This window comes from Petromyzon marinus, chromosome 5 (genome assembly GCF_048934315.1).
Source record: "Petromyzon marinus isolate PM22_M1 ecotype Great Lakes invasive population chromosome 5, UKy_Petmar_22M1.pri1.0, whole genome shotgun sequence".
NCBI lineage: Eukaryota > Metazoa > Chordata > Hyperoartia > Petromyzontiformes > Petromyzontidae > Petromyzon > Petromyzon marinus.
The window spans coordinates 13,596,741-13,618,409 of NC_133671.1; the positions used below are offsets into that span (position 1 = coordinate 13,596,741).

At 49.7% G+C, this 21,669-nt stretch overlaps 2 protein-coding genes across 4 annotated transcripts in view; both read right to left on the reverse strand.

Moving 5' to 3' along the window:
* Positions 1 to 7,060, reverse strand: part of TLCD3B (TLC domain containing 3B) — a 54,559-nt gene extending 47,499 nt beyond the window's left edge. The window contains exons 1-2 of the mRNA XM_032946989.2: positions 6,841 to 7,060; positions 5,077 to 5,833 (exon numbers count right to left, since the gene is read on the reverse strand). Of these exons, the coding sequence (XP_032802880.1) occupies positions 5,077 to 5,195 (119 nt within the window). The 5' untranslated portion in view covers positions 5,196 to 5,833; positions 6,841 to 7,060. The remainder of the gene's footprint in view (positions 1 to 5,076; positions 5,834 to 6,840) is intronic.
* A 4,085-nt stretch (positions 7,061 to 11,145) lies between these two features.
* The window catches only part of LOC116939080 (polymerase delta-interacting protein 2-like), a 38,397-nt gene continuing 27,873 nt past the window's right edge, over positions 11,146 to 21,669 (reverse strand). For all 3 annotated transcript variants that reach the window (XM_032946997.2, XM_032946996.2, XM_032946998.2), the window contains 2 exons: positions 20,827 to 20,906; positions 11,146 to 12,622 (listed from right to left, as the gene is read on the reverse strand). In XM_032946997.2, the coding sequence (XP_032802888.1) occupies positions 12,508 to 12,622; positions 20,827 to 20,906 (195 nt within the window). In that variant the 3' untranslated portion in view covers positions 11,146 to 12,507. The remainder of the gene's footprint in view (positions 12,623 to 20,826; positions 20,907 to 21,669) is intronic.

A 21,669-nucleotide genomic window follows, 5' to 3' on the forward strand; every position in this document is an offset into this window, starting at 1 on the left:
ACATTTGCATAATTGAAGGTCACGTTTCGATTCCAGAACCGACGATCGTTTTAAATTGCGGCCAAACTTAGAAACCTCCTGCTCGTGCGTGTTCCACGTGAACTCAGTACGTGGACACGTGCACGATTCCGTATATACGGAGCAGACACTTGAAAAGATGCAGGCGACCATCAGTATAATTGTAAGTTGCTTGTGCACTCGGTCGTTGTATGTGTCAACCAATTGGGACTGAAATTATTCAGATATAAATAATAATGTCATCCTCCTTGAAAAGTGAGACAATACATCATCAGACAATACACCTCCTTCCCGTATCTGTCTCCCTACATGAATAGATTATTTATTTTTCACATCCCATCATCCACACGGCTTTTCTGAGAGTCCATAATCAGAATATTTATTTAGACTGGAGGAATCTGATTAACTATAAGGCTCTTTCGCACAGATGGGCAATAGGGATGGGTCAGCAAGTTGCATACACAATTTATAAAAAAAAATGATACAAGAGTAAGACGTAAAGAAGTTAAGCAAGTCAACCAATATATATAGATGTAGCATGGAAGAATACATTATAGTCGTACATAAATTTGAGCAGATGTGTCAAGATCAAATATAAGCTTGGGCAAGGCATCAACACAGCAATAACATCAATCGAAGACCAGCAGCAGTGGTTCAACACAAGCAAACCTGTGGGGCCCGTTTCGACATTCAGTGTCTCATCAGCAGGGGACTCAGGCTGATTATTTGGATGAGTTTGATAAGAGAGAAACTGACCTTTTCATCCACACTGCGATGGGTGAACGTTGCATTTCAGCTTTTTGTTTGCTGTCACAACAATGACACGTTTCACAAGCGAGCCACAATTGAACCGGACTTCCCAAATTTGTGAACTGTTCTTGTGTCTCGACCGTTTGTCGTGCAAACGATTTCTGATTCTCGAGCCAACCAACGATTTGCGTGCATCGAATGGCGTCGAGAGTCGACAGCTCTCTGCTTCGTGTACAAAACTAAACTAAACTATATATTTTTTTAACCAGGTAAGGCCCACTGAGCTAGAAGCGACCTGACCACAAATGATAGCTCAACGAAGTGGCTTATCATGTGGAAATTTACAGCAGCGAAATACCCGAAACGCATGTGTCTAAATGTTGATGGAGGACCCAGAGAAAAATACACGCGACCACGGGGAGGACACGCAAATTCCAAATATACAGCAGGCATCAGGGTCGATATTGAACCAACGACCTCCTGTATACCAGGCGAGGTCGTTAACATCTCCTAGCCACCGTTATGATGATGAGAGAGAGAGAGACACGCAAACTCCAAATATACAGCTGGCATCAGGGTCGATATTGAACCAACGACCTCCTGTAACCCTGGCGAGGTAGTTAAAATATCTACGGGGAGAGAGAGAGAGACGCAAACTCCAAATATACAGCAGGCGTCAGGGTCGGGGTCGAATCCACGACCTCCTGTGTACCAGGCGAGGGAGTTAACATCTCTGCTTCCCTCGCACTGCTCCACTTAGAACTCCCTACTCCCACCACCGTCTTTTTCCCCCGAGCTCTCACAGTCACCTCGCTGAATCCCAGAAGCGCGTTAACTCTCGTCAATGTACAACATTGATCGTGCTGTGTATCAATGTCCGCTTGACGTTTTGGGCCTCTGAAGCCTGTGCTGGGTAACTTTGTTCTAATAAGCCAAAACACAGCGACCCTCGACAACCTCGGCTCGGCCCAGTGTCCACCACGGCACGATGTAGATCCCATCACGTCGACGAGGACGATGTTCATGATAATGTTGATGATGATGTTGATAATGTTGATGATTATGATGACGATGTTGATAATGTTGATGATGATGATTATGATGTTCATGATGATGATTTTGATCATAATGACGTTGATGATTTTCATGATAATGATGTTGATGCCAGCTGCGGGCTTGGGTTCGCTCCACGGCACGTGCGCTCTCGCGCTGAGCCGCTTACCCCGCAGCGGTAATCTGCGCTCATCCCCGCGTGGTTATTTCGGGAAGGGGGGGGGGGAGGTCCGTGAGCTCCCTTACAAAAACCAGAGACGCGGTGGAGGGGCCGGTGGAGGAGCAGCCGCGCTGGCTGTGGTGACTCGACCAAGACCATCTTCCAGTCTCGGCATCAGCGCGACTTGTTTACGAGCCGGAGGAGGAGTGGGGGGGGTGGGGGGTCCCAGGGACAGCGAATTCGCTCGCAGTGCGACCGTTTTGTCCACACCTTAAGCGAGCGGTTGCGCAACGAGGCAATGAAACGGCGCCTTCACGATGGCGAGGAGCAAATCATAGCTCGCAAGTGAGCAGCACGGGTTGAAATGCGTGGCTACATGAAATCGCTTGGCAGACAGCGTGACAGCAAGTCTGTTTCCAGACAGCGCAAATTTGCACTCGAGTGTTATTGCCGTACGTCGATGACACCTTCTGGCAAGCCCAGGCGAGCGGCGTTCTGGAAAAAAATATCGAGTGAAAAATTCAGCCCTTGTCCTGCTCCAGCGAGTTGTTTGAGTTGATTAGTGCATACACGTGCAACAAAAATTAAGGTCTCCCGTATAGCCTTTAACAGGCTGCTGGGCCAAGTGCCGTTAGCGAGCGCCTATCAAGGCCGGCACGGCAACGCTTGGCCACCTTCGTCTCCCCGGTGGCGATGTTTAACGCACCGCACAAAGTGTACTCATTTGAGGCCGAGTCGACCTTGGGGAGGCCCAGGACCGGTTCAAAGATTCGCCGCTGTTATTGGTCGTGATGGGGATTTGAACTCGGGTCGCCGACAAAGATACCCCGTCTAGCCTGTGCCAGACTGTTGGGGCAAGCGCTGTTAGCGAGCACCTAATGAAGGCCGGCACGGCACACTAGGGGATGAGTGGCAAAACACCATGCCCGGCCGCCTTTGTCTCTCTCCCCAGTGGCGATGTTTACGCAACGCACCAGGTACTCATTTGAGGCCGAGTCGACCTTGGGGAGGCCCAGGACCGGTTCAGATAATCGTCACTGGGTGTTGGCCGTGAGCGGGAATCGAACCCGGGGCGATCAGGTTCGTAGCGCAGCGTAGCGCTAACCGCTACACCACCGCCACCACACACAACACAACACGAATTCATAAACACACCGCAAGCCTGCGTGTGTGTACACATCGTTAGCTCGGCGGTAACGGAATTACAGTCGGTACGCTGGGCACGGGAGCATGCCAAGTCGCAACACTTAATATACAATGATGTAGAGGCATCGTTGGGGGTGCGGGGGAGGTGAATTAGAGAAGCGACTTTCATTTCCGTGTCTACGCTTGTTCCACATCGTGCGAGCGAGCACAGCACGCGTGCGTAATTCCGTTGCCGCGGAGTCGCCCCTTTGACTTTAAAGAGCGCGCGCGGCATGAATCAGACGTATCGCGCGAATGAAACAAGACACATGCACGTGATGTCATCTGATACACACTCGTGTTACCCCTCACACACGCGCGCGCGTGTACATTCGCAGACACGCACGCACGGGTCGACACATACATACACACGGGCAGGCACACACACACACACGCACGCGTTATCACACACACACGCACGCGTTATCACACACACGCACGCGCGCTTGTGCACATGATTACATACAAAGGCACACAGGGGGCTGGTATCCATACACACGCAAAAATCCCCAGTATAGCCTTAACAGACTGTAGGGGCAAGTACTATTGCTATTATCACCTATGAAGGCCGGCACGATACACGAGGGGGTGGGTGGCCAACACCACGCCCGGCCGCCTTTGTCTCGTCAGTGGCGCTGTACACACACACACACCGCACCGGGTACTCATTTGAGGCCGAGTCGACCCAGGGGAGGCCCATGACCGGTTCAGATCATCTCCACCGGTGTTGGCCGAGAGCGGTAATCGAACTTGGGTGGCCGGGTTCGGAGCGCAGCGTAGCGCTAACCGCGGCACCACAGCTCCCCACAATTCACATGCAACAAAGCTCCCCCTGGAGACTACACAGGCTCTTGGGGCAAGTGCTCTCGGCGAGTACCGATGAAAGGCCGGAAAAACGAGCGGTTGGCGTCGCCGGCACGACTCCCAGCCCGTCTTCGTCTCCCCGGCACCGACATTGACACACCGCGTCAGGCAATTGTCAAGGCCGAGTCGACCTTAAAAGAGAGCCAAGACCGGTTCGGACAATCGTCGCCGATGTTGGCCGCGAGCCGGAATGGAACTCCGCTCGCCGGGGCTCGTAGCGCAGGGCGCTGCCCACGACGCGCGCCTCTGTCGTGCCACCCGTAAGCGCAACGACCCAGACGCTCGCCGCCGCTGAGCGGTGCCACGTGAAGCGTCGAAGGTTTCCGCCGCTTCGATTTGACCGAAATGACAAAGATCCGCCATGCAGCCTTGAACAGGCTGTTTAGGGCAAGTGCTGCTAGCGAGCGCCTACGAAGGCCGGCACGGCACGCGAGGTGGGTGGGTGGCTAACACCACGCCCGACCGCCTTTGCCTCCCCGGTGCTGATGTTTACCACATCGCACCAGGTATTCCTTTGAGTCTGAGTTGACCTCGGGGAGGTCCAGGACCGGTTCAGATAATGGTCACTGGTATTGGCCGTGAACAGGAATCGAACTTGGGTGGCCGGGTTCGTCGAGCAGTGCGCTAACCACTGCGCCACTGCTCCCCAAAGACACACACAGGTTAAATTGAGCCTTGCACGCATACACAAGTCGCTCGTGTGATCACTACATCAGTTAACTGCATTTGTTTTTGCTTGCGTAGGACAGGGCCCCCATAGTTAAGATGGAGTGCCCTTACCAATACCATCTGGGCAACCCGGCAACATTTAACAACCATGATACTGCTGATGACACATCGAAGGTGGATACCGGTACCAAGCACGCTTGATTATACGAACACTGTCGATTCATATGGCTGCTGAAGGGTCAATATTCCGACGCACTAAAAACGTTAAATTCACGGATACGCGGAGGTACGGAACGGAGGTCCGTTTTCAGCGTGTTTCTACTTCGCCGGGGGACAATGCCAAGCGGCTGCGGTGATGTTGTGTGCAGCAGCCTCACCTGGCGCTCAGAATCACCGCCTCGCCCCGTCCGCATCCCAGCTGCTGCTGGAGCCAGCCCCGCAGCGCCACGAAAAGCCCCGGGAAGAAGGCACATCCCAGGAGGAACACGCCGATCATGATGCCTCCTCCTCCTCTCCTTCTTCTGTTTCTCTCTGATCTCCTCTTCTCAGCGGCTCCCTTCACCCACCGCCCTCTCTCCCCTCCTCTTTCTTCTCTCTTCCTAGCGACTCTCCCGGTGGCGTATGAGATGCGTCTCTCTTAGCGCGTCAATCACTGTCGTGCAACGTGTGTGATGGTGTGCCCGTCTGTGTGTGTGTGTGCGCGCGAGTGTATGTGCCCGCGTATGCCTGTCTAGTAAACGCCTGTGTGTCTGTGTGCCAGTGTGTGTGTATGTGTTCGTGTGTTTGCCGGTTTGTGTATGCCCGTGTGTGTGTGTGTCTGCCCGTGTGTGTGTGTTCGTGTGTTTGCTGGTGTGTGTGCGGGCGTGTGTGTTAGCGTGTCCCTGCGGTGTGGATGTGCGCGCCGTGTATGTGTACGTTCTTGTATGTATTTAAGTCTGCTCGTGTGTGTGTGTAACCGTGGGTGTATGTATGCACGTGCGCGCGCGCGTGCGCGTGTGTTGCTCGCCGATGTGTGTGCGAACACCGATCTCAAAATAAGAATGTAATTAATAAAATCCTGCAAGCCACGTCCCCTTGCCTCCTTCACACGCTGCTGCGGCCAAGTCCAATCCTCTTGCCCACACCGCAGTCGCCCTTCATAATCACGCGTACGAACCGGGGATGAAACGGGAGCACAGGATTGAACGAATAATGAATGAATGGATGACGCGCGCGTGCGTGCGTGCGTGCGCTCCGAGACGCGCTATTGTGCAGCGTCTACAGCGGTGACATCCACGAGCCGACTGACGCGCGCACACAGCAGCAGCAGCAGCCTCCTCCTACACCGAGGATCCCGCCTCCCGAGCAGCCTCCGCTATGCGCACTCTCGCAGCGGCCAGCGCATTACGTATACAGTGCGTGCCGTAGTGCGCTTTCACGATACGCGGGCACTGCCAGGCTTGCGAGCTAAATATACCCGGCAAGCGCCCACTGTACAGTACTGCAGATTGAGCCTTTATCAGAGCCGGCCGGACGGCAGCGTTCAATCATTCTCCGAGTCGCACCCCAATGTCCATCCACCGCAGCACTCCCGTCAACCGCCCGCCCCTCCTGCCCGCCCAGCCACGCTTCTCTCACTGGCACCACCAGACGCCGCTCGCTCGATCCGTCCCTCCGCAACCACAACTGACATCTCCCATCCCGGGGGCATGAGCGCTTGCGAAAAATGTCCCCCGAACCCCACCACCACCACCCACCACCACCCACCACCACCCACCACCACCACCCACCACCACCACCCACCACCACCACCCACCACCACCACCAGCCACCACCACCACCCACCACCACCCACCACCACCCACCACCACCCACCACCACCCACCACCACCCACCACCACCCACCACCACCCACCACCACCCACCACCACCCACCACCACCCACCACCACCCACCACCACCCACCACCACCCACCACCACCCACCACCACCCACCACCACCCACCACCACCCACCACCACCACCCACCACCCACCACCACCACCCACCACCACCACCCACCACCACCACCACCCACCACCACCACCACCCACCACCACCACCCACCACCACCACCACCCACCACCACCACCACCCACCACCACCCACCACCCCTTGCCCACGTTTGTTGCAGCCGCCGTCGAACCGCCTCGTCTCGCCGTGGCCCCTTTCCCAGATGCGGCCCTCCCTTTGTTATTTGTGGAGCGGCGATTGCTTTGTTGCCATATCTAAATCCAGGGGGGTACGGGGGGGGGGAAGCTTTTCAATCAGCGCCGTGTGCTGGGGTGACCGTGCACCACGATGTTGAGGAAGCTCTTTGTCCTTCAGTTGGAAACGTTCATATTATAACCGCCACCTCCAACGGCCCCCTCCACTTACACACCGTTAAACCGCTCACACACCCCCCCCCTCCCTCCCCCCCACGAAAACCAACGTCTATTTTACAATTCGTGAATAAATTGGATCAATGTAACGGTTCCGTCCAATGACAGCGATCGGCCGAGGCATCGGTTGTGACGAGGGGGCTGCGCGTGGGACGGCCTCGGCCCGGGTGCATTGTCCCGTGTGCAGGAGGGAAATTGGAATGTGCGGGTCCCATCTGGCTACGCTGTCGACACACGCGGTTGAAGGAGGAGGGCTGGTGACCCTCAAGCGAGTGGATGCACACGCAGCTGATACGGCCACGTTGTGCACAGTGGTCAGCTCGCAAAATAAACAATGAAACTAGACCAAGCGGAGTAGCTTCACGGCTACAACAACGGCATGCACACGCCACTCTTTACAACAATCCGCACGACGAGTGAGCTCGCTCCTCCGCGCATCCACCCACACTTTAACCTTGAGGATTCACACGCGATATCCTGACTGCGACTTGAGCCCAACGATGGGCGTAATGCTCCAAGGTGAATGTGCACGCGTGTTACATTGCATTTGTGCGGTGCTGTGTATGTGTTATGTCGCGTGTGTTGTCGTTATCTCTGCGTTGCTTTTGTACTGTTTCTTACAACGCACTGCATCGTGCGTTTGTGGTGCGTCGTTTTTTTTTATATATACCATGTGTGTATATATATGCTGCATTGTGCATTCCTTCCGCGTTTCTGTGTTGCGCTTATTTTGCGCTGTTATGTACCCCGAGTATAATACTGTGTATTTTATACCGGGGTGAGTGTTCTTCATCTCGGGGAAATGCAAATCGTACGCGTGCAATGTCTGCCACAAGCCCCAGGGGGCTTTGAGACGCGGTGCTTGGCGGGCGCTGTTCATTTCAGCACCCGGCACCGCCGCTGAATCGGACGCCTCTTGTATCCGCAGTGCTTACAACATTCGGTGGCGATGGTTGTGTGGGGGGGGGGGGCACCGGGGACGCAGGGTAAGATAGTGTAGGTTTAGATTGGTGTGTGTGTGTGTGTTGGAAGAGGGGAGGGTGAGCCTTGGCTGTGAATGAAGGACGGTCACGCTCGCATGTGTTGAAAAAAAAATCGCAAGCTAAGCTCATGACGCGGGTTCCCGCATTAATATTTAACGCGGCCAAATTAAATGGCGCAGGCTCTTCCGAGGCGCGGGGCGACCGGCAGAGGGCTGCGTCGCTCGTTGTGCCCGGGCACTCCTCCCAACATCACCGCGGCGACTACAACAGTGGTCTTTTGCGCCGTCAGCGTGATGTGTTTTCCACACAGATAAAAAAGGGATAACGATGCAGTACGATACACATCCTGTAAACTGGTGCGGGTCAGCGATTGTTTCTGACACTGCAAGGTCTACAGAGAGCAAGGCTGGCTGGCGGGCGGTGGGGGAGGGAGGTGGAGATGTTGGGTGTATGGGCGCCCCCTGATAACGGCACGCGGCTGCCAAGCAGCACGGCGCACAATGCGACCCGGCACACCACTCGGCCCTTTCTTCCTCCCACTATCACCGCCCAGACACGTCGCCGCCGCGCAAATACAACGCGTGGTTGTAAATCCTGAAGCACGTGCCCGTTGCCACCCGGGTGGCGGAGATACTGAGTGTGTAGGCGGTGCAATCGCCCCGGAGCCCGCGGGCCGTGCGAGGTTGGGGGGGGGGGGCAGGTGTCGAGATAGGAGGAGAGGGATCAGCGGACAGCCCCTGACATCACCCCCCCCCCTCTCCCCCATTTTATTCCTTGCACCACGGCCCATGCCAAAAGCACGCTACGCCACTGATTGTCACGACTGTATTCTTGTAATCTAGGAGTATAACGTGACTATTATGGAATGTTTAAAGCTCACTTCTGTCACGACGGCAGTAATGATTAGGGCCATCACGCGTACTTAGGTGAAATGTTTTAAAATATAGAGGGCTGCAATAAAAAACAACCGATTAAAATGTATTCAAAAATCTGTAATGTCAATCGGCCGAGTACAGTGCTATATTGCCAGCCTGAGAGTTTGCGATCTTAAACTACAGCATGAATAAATATTGCAAGCGGGATTCTTTTTTTTTGTTATTGGCTTTAACGTTACAACCCATGGGAGGAATTACTTCGTTGACCGATTACAGGAATTGTACGTTTGTAAATATTTGAGTACGAGACTAGAAGCAACGTAGAACTTGACGCCCATCCTGCCAAAGGAGTGAAACACCGGGGTCGTAATTTTGTGGGAGCATAAATTCGAAAATGTACGATTTCTGATTTGTTTTGAGTTATAAATGACAGACTCGACAATATTAGTGCTAAACATATGTTCTCTAGTCTTCCTAGAACATCCCTGAAATTAGACTTCAGTGATGGTTATAAAATGTGGCATATGCAAAACTGTACTACACTGCTCTGTCCTGATAGAATAAAACACTTTGTTGTAGGGACCTGACTGGAGATCGAAACCGATTTTAAATACCTATGGAAAGAATTTAACGCAGATGGGGATCAACTACGTGGAATTGGTCATTTATTTTACGGATAATTGTTACACTTCTGTGGTCGCAACATTCCAAATTGAGACTTTGACTACGACATATGATGGAGGAGTGATTGGCATGGGCCGTAGCGCAAGGAATGTCCAATTCCACCCCCCCCCCCCCCCCCGGTAGCCTGGGTCCCCTCTGACCTATGGGCCTCGGTGCAGTTGCACCGCCTGCATACCCGATAGCTACACCACCAGACTCTGCGCCAAACAGGAAGAGTGTGTTCACACACTCCACGACGCCATTTACAAAAACGAAACCCACCCACAGCCGCCTTACGGTTATTTGACGCATAATGTTCGAGGACAGCAAACAAAGGCATTCAATGTGGGAACTGCACCAGTATTGGGTTTCATCGTTGTATGCGCCAACCAACGGCGCTAGAATCAATCCCGATGAGCCCTTTAAAAGGTCACGGCAGCCCTGCGGCGACACCGACTTTTAAACGAACCAGGACACCTCACAACCCTCGTCCGCTGCCTTGTGAACGCGCGACCCGGAAGATTCCCGCACACAGCAAACTCGCACGACGCTTCATCCATCGCAAGCCGTGCTCACAACAACCAGGCAATGACGGACGACTCTGCAGGTGCTGCTGCTGCGGCTGCTGCTGCAGTGTCAAACTGAGAGGGACTAGAAGGCAAAGGCTTGGCAGGGCTTTGCTGGATTGTACGTCTACATGCACAGCTGTTTGGTCAATCCACTGCCGGATGATGACCTCTTCACGGTGTGCGGGTCGCCGGGGGCTATTTTACCGTACTTCACTACACTGGGCAGTGTAGGTTGTCGACGGTTAGGGGAATAGACACGGGAGCACAAAAAAACTGTACATCAATGGCATTGCCCTTTGCTGTCCACCACAGAGCACCACAAAAGCATAATTACAACCTGTCTGTGCATGGTGGTCACCGACCCGAGCATTATCCAGGCCCAAACCTGCGTGACTTCTGATATACGGTGAGATCGGCTGCATTCTGGGTGTTTGGGTTATAGGCTGGGCAGGTTTACCCTGGGTTTTTGTTTTCTTGCTTGCTTGAAAAATGCATCAACCTTATCTGATGGGATCTGCTAATGGACACTGGGGAGACCTTTTAGTGTGTTGACCCTTGACACGCATTCATTAACCAAGTATGACGTGTAGAGGAGGGCCAACCAATGAATCTACGAGGGTTGTCCATGCAATTGACAATTTTATGCAAAGTTCGGTAAATGCATTGTGCATATGTAGGCACGTGGCGATCTTAATCGGTCCTAAACCTCCCCCGAGATAAGACTCGGTTACCTTGTGGAGTGTGTCAAACATTATCACTGCAGAGACAAAGGCGGCCGGGCATGGTGCTGGCTACATCACACACTCATGTGCCATGCTGGCCTTCCTCGGCGTTCGCCAGCAGCTCCGAGAGTAGAAGTAGACTATACGGGGCATCTCTCTTCTTTGTTTTACAATACACAGTTTATACAGCACAATAGATGCAATGACAAATGAATGAGAAAAAAAACACACGTTACAAAGTACAGTATTGTATTTCGGTCTTTTGTTTTGCTCTACACATTTACACAGTGGCCCAACAGCTGCTATTGTGTGTGGTCATACATGTAGCGAGGTGGAGAGGTTTATTCCCCAGTCTAGGGAGGGTAATTTCCCAGGATGGTTGGGTTTAATTATCGGGCTGGGTCGGGGTAAATTCCCCAGTCTGGGGAAGGCTCTGCTCAGAAGCTCTATAAGAGCGGCACACGGAGGGGAGTGGCAGAAGTGGAGGGCTGTACATTTGACAGTTGCTGTGCAAACCACACGATAAGGTGGTAGAGTGGAGGGTGAGCAGTGGGCAGAGGTATAGGGGGAGGGGGGGATGCCACCTCAGGAGGAGGCACGTAACAATGAAGTTATTAATATTGATAATCGATTCTTGCGCTGATGATTCGTTCATTCCAACGACGCACAAGGAAACAATTATTTGGTGTAACGGGAAAAAGACAATCTAACAAACCAGGTAGACAAACACGAATTAGACGGTACGAATGTGACACACAGAATTGAACACGTGACCCTGAATCGTGGGACTTTGTCAAATCGGATGGGAGTGGATGGATGGGACGGCCAAGGGATATTCACTGCATAACTCATAGAATAAGCTCCTTTCATCAAACTAAAGGAGACGCATTTTAAACATCTTCCCGTGCGATGAACCGTTACACCGATTCGTAATGCCCACAAGAAACCGAAGCAGGTAGTGTCAGCTCCACCTGTCACATAAATGCAAGAGGGACCAAGCTCCATTTTCATGCAAAAAGTACGCAGGCTCTAGAAATCACAAAAAACGATTAGCAGTGAGTGTCCTTCAACTCTTAAAACTAGTCACCATAATCAAGATACCGTCTTCCAACCAATAACAAGAATCCCCATTAGCTGGATATTACAATAACTTAATTACTAACAAAAACCACAATCATAATTTTTAGGTGGAGCTGACACTTTGTTCTTACATAAAAGGGGTATTTATGTGTTGCACTGTGTCAGGGAGACCCATGAGTGTGGGGTGGGGGGGGAGTGGCAGGGAATACTCACAGCCTTGGCTAAACATCTGTATCACCCAGGGCTTAGAAGCTTCCAAAGAGCATTGACGACAGCAATCAGTGACGATGACGGTGAAAATTTTGGAAGGCAAAAGGCTCTTTCGTGACATTAAGGGGAACATTTTTATCGTACCCACGATGCAGTTGAATACAACACGGGTAACTCATTCATACCGTGGAGATCCGGTGGGCGGTCAGTAACATTCGGTCTTTTAGTAGGGAGCTCGCCACGAGTGTATTGTGGGAGTTGTTCGATGCACTATGACGGCACCCGCCTCTCTGGCGGTGCCCATCTACCCAGGGTTCCCCGAGCCACCGCCCTTGGGACCTTTGCTGCTCTCCAAGGAGAAGGGAGGGATGCGCGCGTCAAACATCTTCCCGTCCGACCTCTCGAAGCGGAAGGTTCCCCTGTGGGCGAGAGCGACGGAAGGGGAGCAAGCAGGGGCAACACGGTGAAGGGTGAACAGCCGCTGCGCCTGCATGCCCTGGCAGACACGTGTCCACACAGTTAACAGAGAAGGCGGACTTTAAAATCGATGAGAACTTACTTCCTAAAATCACGTCAATCTCGGACCGTCAATCGTCGTCGGTGGCATCTATCCTTCCCGTAAGACGATGGTGTCGGCGCCAGAGTGGTGGTGGTGGTGGCAGTGGGTAATGGTCAGTTTAACACGTAGGCTTTCGCGACCAATATTATTCATAATAAAGGTTTTTGGGTTAGATCGCGTTATCTATAAATGTGTCGTAACCCTTCACCACCCGACACGGCCAATCAGCAAAAAAGTGTCACGTTGACAAAAGACAAATAGTTCACTACTTTAGCCCACCGGTGTGTTGAAGAGTGAATCCACAACATTTACAGTTTGAGTACGACGTTTCGTTGGTAATTACATTCAGCATCATCGGGCAATTCGCCAGAATGGTAAAGCCCTCACTTGCTCCCGGTCTTAAATAGAGCAGCAGGGTGACGTCATCATTTAACTAATTTCAGGTGCAGTGATTTGAGGTGGAGGGGGGGTATTGTAATTATATAATCGATTGGTAATCAGTGAATGGTTATGATTAGTAATGAGTTGTAGATTAGTAATTAGTTGTAAAGTGTGTTATTGTGATTATATGCTACATTAGTAATCCGTTAATTAATGTGTTTCCCCTATAAGAAATTGTAATATGTATTATTTTATAATACGCTTCCAAGCCGCACTAAGCCTATAGCTATCAGAACGATTAAAGTTATTTCTGTTTCTCTCAATTTCAATGGATTCTCTAATTAGTCTTTGCCAGCAATAATTAGTTTTACACAACACTTCAACGTTATCAAAATCAATTGAGTGTCCTTGTTGACGAGCATGTTCTGCCACTGCCGACAGTTGTGTTTGAGATAATTTAATATTTCTTTGGTGTTCTTTTAGTCTTATGCTGATGTTACGTCCCGTCTGTCCAATATAGCATCTGCCACATAAACAATTAATCCGATATACACCTTCTGTTGATAATTTAGGAAATTCGTCTTTAGTGCAAGATACTAGTTTTTGAATTTTGTGTACTGTACCAAATCTTACTGTAATGTTTTGCTTTTGCAAAACACGGGATAATTTGTCAGTTACTCCTGAAATATATGGAATTTTTATTGTTTTAAGAATCTGATCGCTTTCAGCAGTGTTGCTTTGCGATCGTGATTTGGCATTCAGTGCTCTGTTAATTTGAGTATTATTGAAGCCATTCTGTCGTAATGCTTCTTTAACGTGTTTGATCTCTCTCACTAGACTTTCACCATCTGACACTGTTTTAGCCCGATGTATGAGCGTCTTGATAAGAGAGGATTTCTGAGCTGGATGATGATGCGAATCTGCATTCAGATAGGCATCAGTGTGCGTTTGCTTTCTGTAAACGCTGTGTGTTATTTTACCGTTTATGCCATGTCCAAGCAAAATATCTAGGAACGGGAGTGTGTTATTCACTTCCATTTCCATGGTGAACTGGATGGCCGGGTTTTGTGTATTGAGATTATTTAGAAAATCATTAAGTGTATGTTTACCATGTGGCTAGACAACCAAAGTGTCATCCACATATCTAAACCAAAAAGATGGTTTTAATGTGCTCGAGGCAAGTAGTCTTATTTCAAAGTTTTCCATGTACAGATTTGCTATAGCAGGAGATAAAGCCGAGCCCATTGCTGCTCCTTCCTTTTGTTTAAAGAAATCCCCTCTCCATAAGAAGTAAGTGTTATTTAAACAATGGTCAGCAAGTGAGTGGGTAATGGTGCTTAGTCGTTAGTGGGCGGCAAAGATGGTGGGTGGTGGTGATTGGAGCGAGTCACGGTTGCCTTACAGTGTCGCAAAGAGACCAAATATAAATTTGCAAACCCTGGCACACAACGTGCAGACATACAATCCGGCACCAGGGGAAAATCGAGCTCTGGTATTGCTCAAGGTTTGTGACACTTTTTCTCAGACCACTACACCACAAGCATCCCGCAAGAGCCAAATGAGAATTCGCAAAGTGCACTGAACACAAGGCAACACATACAATGTGTGGGAACACAGACGTGCTGAGATGCAAGATCACCTGCAAGAAACCAGCATAACATTCTACAGGTAACACAAATACCCAGAAGGTGAATTGTTGCGTTTCCTCATCGAGACATCATCAGAGACAGTTTCATCCATTTGCCTGTGTGTTTTGTGGGCAGCTGTGGTTACACCGTACAGCAAGAAGTTGCATATATTCTGGTTGCCATTATAGGTGGGAGAAGGCGCCTCAACGAGTGAAAATGAAACGGAGGGACATCAAAAGCCAAGGCTTGCTATTCCACTCAAGGGTGGCACAGAGAAACAACAGAGACCCACAACAGCAACTTAAGCCTCGCTTGATATGGTGGCAACCCGCTGGGACACGACACGGCACAACTTTGTAAAGGCTTCACCAGGTGTTGACGGTTGCCAGCTTCAGCAGATGTGAGACTTCACGTTTAATTCGGGTCTCTCTCTACCCCAATGGGCTCCAAGCAAATGTGGTGCTGGCACCGAAACACTTTTTGCCAAAACAAGTGGGAGGATGGCGTTTATGGCGATTTGCACCGCACTATCAAGAGATATATTTGCATCAACTTCGACCGATCTATCGTTGTCCGTATGTTCCCACATAACGTACACATATGATTATTGCATAAATAGAAGGGACTGTAAATAAACACACGGGGGAATGCTCCCTGAAGCCATTCCTGACGCTACGGGCAGAAATGGTTCTGTGGATTAGAGAGCAGATGTCGCAGCAGTCAGTAAACATGGGGACGAATGGACGGGCACTTGTGGAAGATGAGCAGAAAGACGGAACAATGTAGCCCACCGATCCTGCCCGCGGGGGCAATAGCATCTATTTCAAAAGGAATGTTTCCATTGCAGTGGAGGAACATGACTGCACATAAACACGCTTCTGCCAAAAATGCTGTTCGAATGCTTAGTTATTAAAACGACCAAGTGACCTATTGGTTGACGAATGCGACTTGACGGCGTGATGCCGTGAGAACATTTTCACTCGCAATTGAATTTGCTGGAATAGGTGTCACGTTAACCTCAACTCGGTTTAAAATAAAAAGATATTAATTTGCATTTATATTCATGGGAGAAATATAATTTGGTGTTTCAATGCATTTTCTTTTTACGTGTATTCACAATGTCACTTCGCTGTTTATGATTTATTTATGTGGCTGCAGGCAGAAGAGTTATTAAACATTGGATGCATGCGCAGTGACGCAAGGAAGGCGACCACCACACTTCTTTTATGAATGAGCAGCACCTTTCATTTCCTGAGGTCATGCGCCATTCCTTCGCTCTTATCCCAGGTTATCTCTGATCCTCTTTCCAATCTCGACGGCTCTTGCTATCACACTTCTCTCCCCGAGTACTGCTTCTCCTCATCATCATCAGCCATGATCAGTTCGCTGCTGGATGAAGGCCTCTCCAGGCTGATACCATCTCTTCGACATTGAGAATGAAAATGCAATTGACCATTGTCTTCCATCTCATACAGTAATTATTTCGTGAACACTATCGATTTGCGTTTACATTGTCGAATGTTTACTTGGCACGTCTCAATTATGGGTATATTTGTGGCAATGGCATTTTTGCTGTTGATGTTTTTGTCTTGTGCCCCCATAGTCTGGAACTCTCTTCCCCCAGCCATCCGTGCTGTCAACTCCCTTTCACCATTCAAGTCCCGGTTCAAAACCTGACATTCTTCCTCTGCCTATGACCGACTGCCTCTCTCTGTACAGTATCTTGAGATGCAACTGCATTAAGATGATGTTTAAATCCAAATCGTGTTGAGGTTTTGCAACTGTACTGGGTTTTCTTTCTTTCTGTATGCACTTCGGAATTTTAATTTTGTAACACAGGCCTCCCTGGAAAAATGCGCGGTCTCAGTGGGCTCCCACGAGGTTATTAATAGAATAGCGATTCACGGCTATCTTCTGTTACTATCTTAGATACCTTTGGTTAACCACCTAATTCAATTGCCTCTTTTCTATTTTCACTTTTTCCAAAATTAGCTCAGCTGCCCTCCTCTTTTATTCCGTTAGTCATCACGTGACAGCTGACAGATGAGGCTGGATCAACTTCTTCCACTCCTTCCAATTCCTGGCTACAGCAGTCGCTTCCTGTAGGCCGACGCTTGTCCCCGTTACAAGTCCTCCACCTTCGTGGACGACCTCCAACCTCCCGCGCCGTCTTTGCCCTCCTTGCCAGCCAGGAAACGTGGAGCGAGTGCTTGAAGCACTGCATTTCCAACGACTCCAATATCCCCTGCTTCATCAGCCTTCTTCACCGCCCACGATTCGCATCCGTGAATCAGCATCCACATCGGCCATTGTCTATCCACTGCCGGTTGAAGGCCGCCCCATGCCGTCACCATCCTGCGATGCCACAACCCATCTGACACCTGCACGTGAACTGATCTCATCTCCTTGGGGCTCACCCTCTCGGGAACAATTCCTCCTTTGTACATCTATGCAATGCTTACCAAATTACATGGTCTGCATCGGAGCTCTCTCCGCGAGTCAGAGCAACGAGACCCTGAGGCCAGTGGTGAATCGGCATTCGCTCCAAATGTGAAGCCCTCAACTTTACATTAGTTATTATGCCGTGAATTGGCTGCTTGCGTAAGTTCTAAGCTACTCTGGGAGACACGCATTGTGGTTTGTCCTGGAAACAAACTTGGACACAAAGTATTGGTTTGTCGAGAGCATGTGCATGAAGTGGATCAGGTGAGTAAATTATACAAAATAGTTGTTTGCACTGACAGGGGCGCCATCATTGAGGGGTTAGTGCTCTTACCCATAACGATAATGAATCATTGAAAGCCCTTCGTCAATCCACTGCCGTACTAAGGCCTCCCCACACCGTGTCTGTTGTGGGGGATTTCTGACCATACTTCACCACGCTGGTCAGTGCAGGTTGGTGAAGGGCCATTGGCTCAGGACATATCTTTAACTGTTGTATAAGACACAGAATTGTGGTTCAACTGCAAAAACCAAAAGACTCGGCAACTTTTGAACATTACAGAGAACACTGTGACGGGACAACAAGCGGCAAAGCAATAAAAAAGAGAATGAATAAGTGATGTCAAAAGTGGGGGGGGTTTACGACACGAACGTACAGCGTATATATTTAGCAGCACTCATGGCACACGCGCATATGCACACGTGGTTGATTAAGTCAGCATTTCCAAATCCAGCGGAGTAATAATCCCGCTCGCAGGGCCATCCGCGCTGGCTTTGAGCGGGGGCGGGCTTAAGGTCCCCTCCCCCACTCATTAAAAATTTAAGCGTTTTATTCAGCGTGCATGTACTCCTTTTGCTCGTGGTCCTCCGGACGTCTAATGTCGGGAACACGGACACACCGGGGAGCATTGATTGGGCCTGCACTAGACTTCGGATGCAGCTAAGGATGCTTCCCGTCAAGGTCACCTTCACGGAAGCTGTGCGCCGCGCGACATGAACCGCTGCTTCGGGTAACGCAGCGCTCTCAGCGCGGTCACTTGCAATCGCTCAGGGTCTGCTTAAAGTGACGTGCATTTAGGTAAAGGTACGGACCTGCAAATGCCCCACAAGAGAGAGAGAGCTCGAGAGCGACCCCCCCCCCCCCTCCAGAGGGTATTTTGGCCTACTCTTTCAGGCGAGCCATACTTCTTTGGGAGTCCCCCCCCCACACTTTACCCCGACCACGCGTGACCTGCTCGTCGAGTAACTGTGGTGAACCCATTTGTATTGTAGAGGGGGGGGGCAGTGGCAGGAGGGGAATTAAGAAACTTACCACACTGTTTCAACTGCTGTCACGGGAGATTGAATTTAACCGGGGACCTCCGGATTTTGCAAGTCCATTTTGCCAACCTTTACACCATGGCAGCATCCATATGTATATTAAGGCAGAATATACATCCCCACCCAGTGAATGGGCCTTATCCATCAGTGGATATACAATGGATGATGCACAGCCCTTTGTCAATCCATTTTTGGATGACGGGTTTTAATAATAATAATTTCAACTTATAATGCACACAGTATTTGCTCACTCTCCAAGAGAGAGGACGACTTAAGAGGCATGATGAACCAGAGACGAGTGGGCAAGGCAGCCACGTGGGTGAGCCGACACCAAATTCCCACAAAAGCTGTGGTCCTCAACATATAAAGGTGTTATTGTCCAATTAATGAGTTCTTACGTGCGGAAAGAAACCAGTGCAGCCAGAGTAATCTCGCGCGTGCAAGGGGACAACACTCCATTCCTTACAGATGGCAAAGTTGGAGTCCCCACTCGCTGTACTGCCTGATCCTGGCAAGCCAAGGTATGGCACCTCGACGCTCATGGGAAAGAGTTTCATGACATCTGTACGATCCACCAACCCCCCACCTCCACAGCGCTTGATTACAAGCGTAGGGGTTTATTTGACCATAAGGTGTCACTTGAAAGCTCATAAAATGTAATTTATTCAAACGAGGTCAAAATGATGAGAACAAATGTGACTTGAGACCAGATTATTTGGATAATTTGGCTTTTTTGTTTTGTTTTGGGCTCCTGAGTTGTTGATCGGCTCGACCATTTACAATCGCCCGGTGCATTACAATAACCCCCGTTCCAAAATCACGACAATGAAGAGGCATCTGCGGTTGGGGCAGGGTGCACATGGGCAGGGGGAGTTCGCGGGGGCTTGGGCTAGCTGACGCGAGGCCCTCAAAGTACTTTATCACCATTGAATATATGTATCGCTGGGCTTCTTAATTAGACGGGAAACGGTGGAATAGTAATTGGTGCAATGTTAATCTTAACACGAGAATAAATTATGAACAATTTATAATAAAATAAAACACTAATAAATACAATAAAACAAATCACTGTGATTTGTTTTATTTTATTTATAACTACGTGACGTTACCAAAAGAACCAAAGAGTATGGATTCCTGCAGTCACGAAAGCTTTAAATCACGATATGAACAATTTATATAAATAATCCAATCATATGGTAATCACACATTTAGACTAACAGAATGAACAAACATAAATGTATAAATTTAATGAACGAATTAAATAAAATGCAAATGAGACTACAAATTAGAAGAAAAAAAAGAGATTCAACTACTGAATCAACTTGTGACCCCTATAACGTGCAAATTTGTTGAAGATCTGGCAGCCAAAGGAGAGAACATGTCCATGAGAATGAACACTGCGGAGACGGAGCGATGAGATCAGTTCACGTGCAGGAGTGAGATGAATGGAAACAGCACTGGTCCGTGAGGGTGCTGGTGACGGAATGAGGACTTCATCCAGCAGTGGATAGACAATGGTTGATGAGGAATATATACAACTAGGATGGCTCCACTTGGTGCGATGCAGTTATCCAGGAGGCCCCAATGTATTTACATGTCCCCCTAGTTACGTCCACGTGCATGAGATAGCAAATGTACTCGCCGCCAGCATTAAACACGTGTGTTGTATCAGAGTTGAAACACATCACATAACACCACAGACATATCCAAAACAAGAATGCAATGAGATGGCGGGTGGGGGGGGGGGAGTGAAATATTACCCACAAAAGGTGGCACACGCCATTTGGTCAGCAATCAAAACACTCAACTCATGCACAGACAAGGATTCCCCGATAGCTGTAGACACCTGTTGGGCCAAGTTCTGTTGGCGAGCGCCTATTCATTTTGGCACAATAAAGCAGGCGAAGGGGTGCTGTGGCTTGCACAATGCCTCTAGACGCCTTTGTTTGCCCAGTAATGAGGTTTCACGCATCGTATCAAGTAGCCCCTTAAGAGTGAGTGGACTGAGGGGAGACCTAACCAATACACTACACTCTCAAATGCATCATAAGGATACACACATGCACACACCCTACACACACAAAGATCTGCCGTGTAGCCTACAATACCCACGCATGCACATGCACACATGCATACACACACGTGCGCCCTGCACAACGGATTGGTGACTTGTTTGTTTGCAGCTGCTAACCGTGTCATGCTTTGTGGTGATATGAGAATTTTGGGGGGGGGGGGAGGAGAGTGTGGGGAGGGCGGTGCAGCAGTGGACAGCGTGCGGTTGACTGCCACTCACCACATGTGTCCGCTGGGTGCCTGGAGAGACACGTGACTGCTGTATTGAAATGCCGGCTGCTCCTTGGAAAGCAGGGGCTCCTGCCGGGGAAAACCAAAACAAACAGAGAGCCGTGACCCTCTCGGCGAGACTTGCAGTGCGGTCACAAGCGTTCACTGGGCACAACCGTTCACTGGGCACAACTGGTCAGAGGGTACAAGCGTTCAATGGGCACAAACCTTCGCTGGGCACAACCGTTCAGAGGAAAAAAAAACGTTCACTTGGCACAACCATTTAAAGAGACGGATTTACAAGCAAAGCGCTCTGCCACTGCATCCCACCTGGCTTTTGTGGCAGTGCTACAATAATTGTAGTTTGTATATAGTTTATAATGAATGTGTTCGTAGAGCCATATAGGTGATAGTAGTACTGTGATTAGAATATCAAACTCATGAAAAATTTGGCTGCTTTTAGTCTCTGATAAAATTCGTTAAAAAAAGTTAAATCCTGAGCAGGTTGATTAGACACACACATCTAAAGTCACATCATAGGAGTAATTATAATACTGCAATTACTCAGGAAAGCCTTCCTGAGTTTCAAGAATCTCTTTTAGGAAGGTCTGTATTGGTATATGGGGGCAATTCCATGAATCAGTCTTTGTTAAAAGTACCCTAATTAACTCACGAAACACTCAAAACTCCACACGGCCAGATTCAAGAATCCATTGATGTAGTGCCATCTAGTTAACATTCTCCCAAGTACTAACGAGGCTCAACCTCGCTCAGCCTAGGAGATCTGACAGGAATCGGAAAGTTTAGTGCGATTTAGTCACAGATCTCAGAGGTTTGGCTAATCCACTGGAGG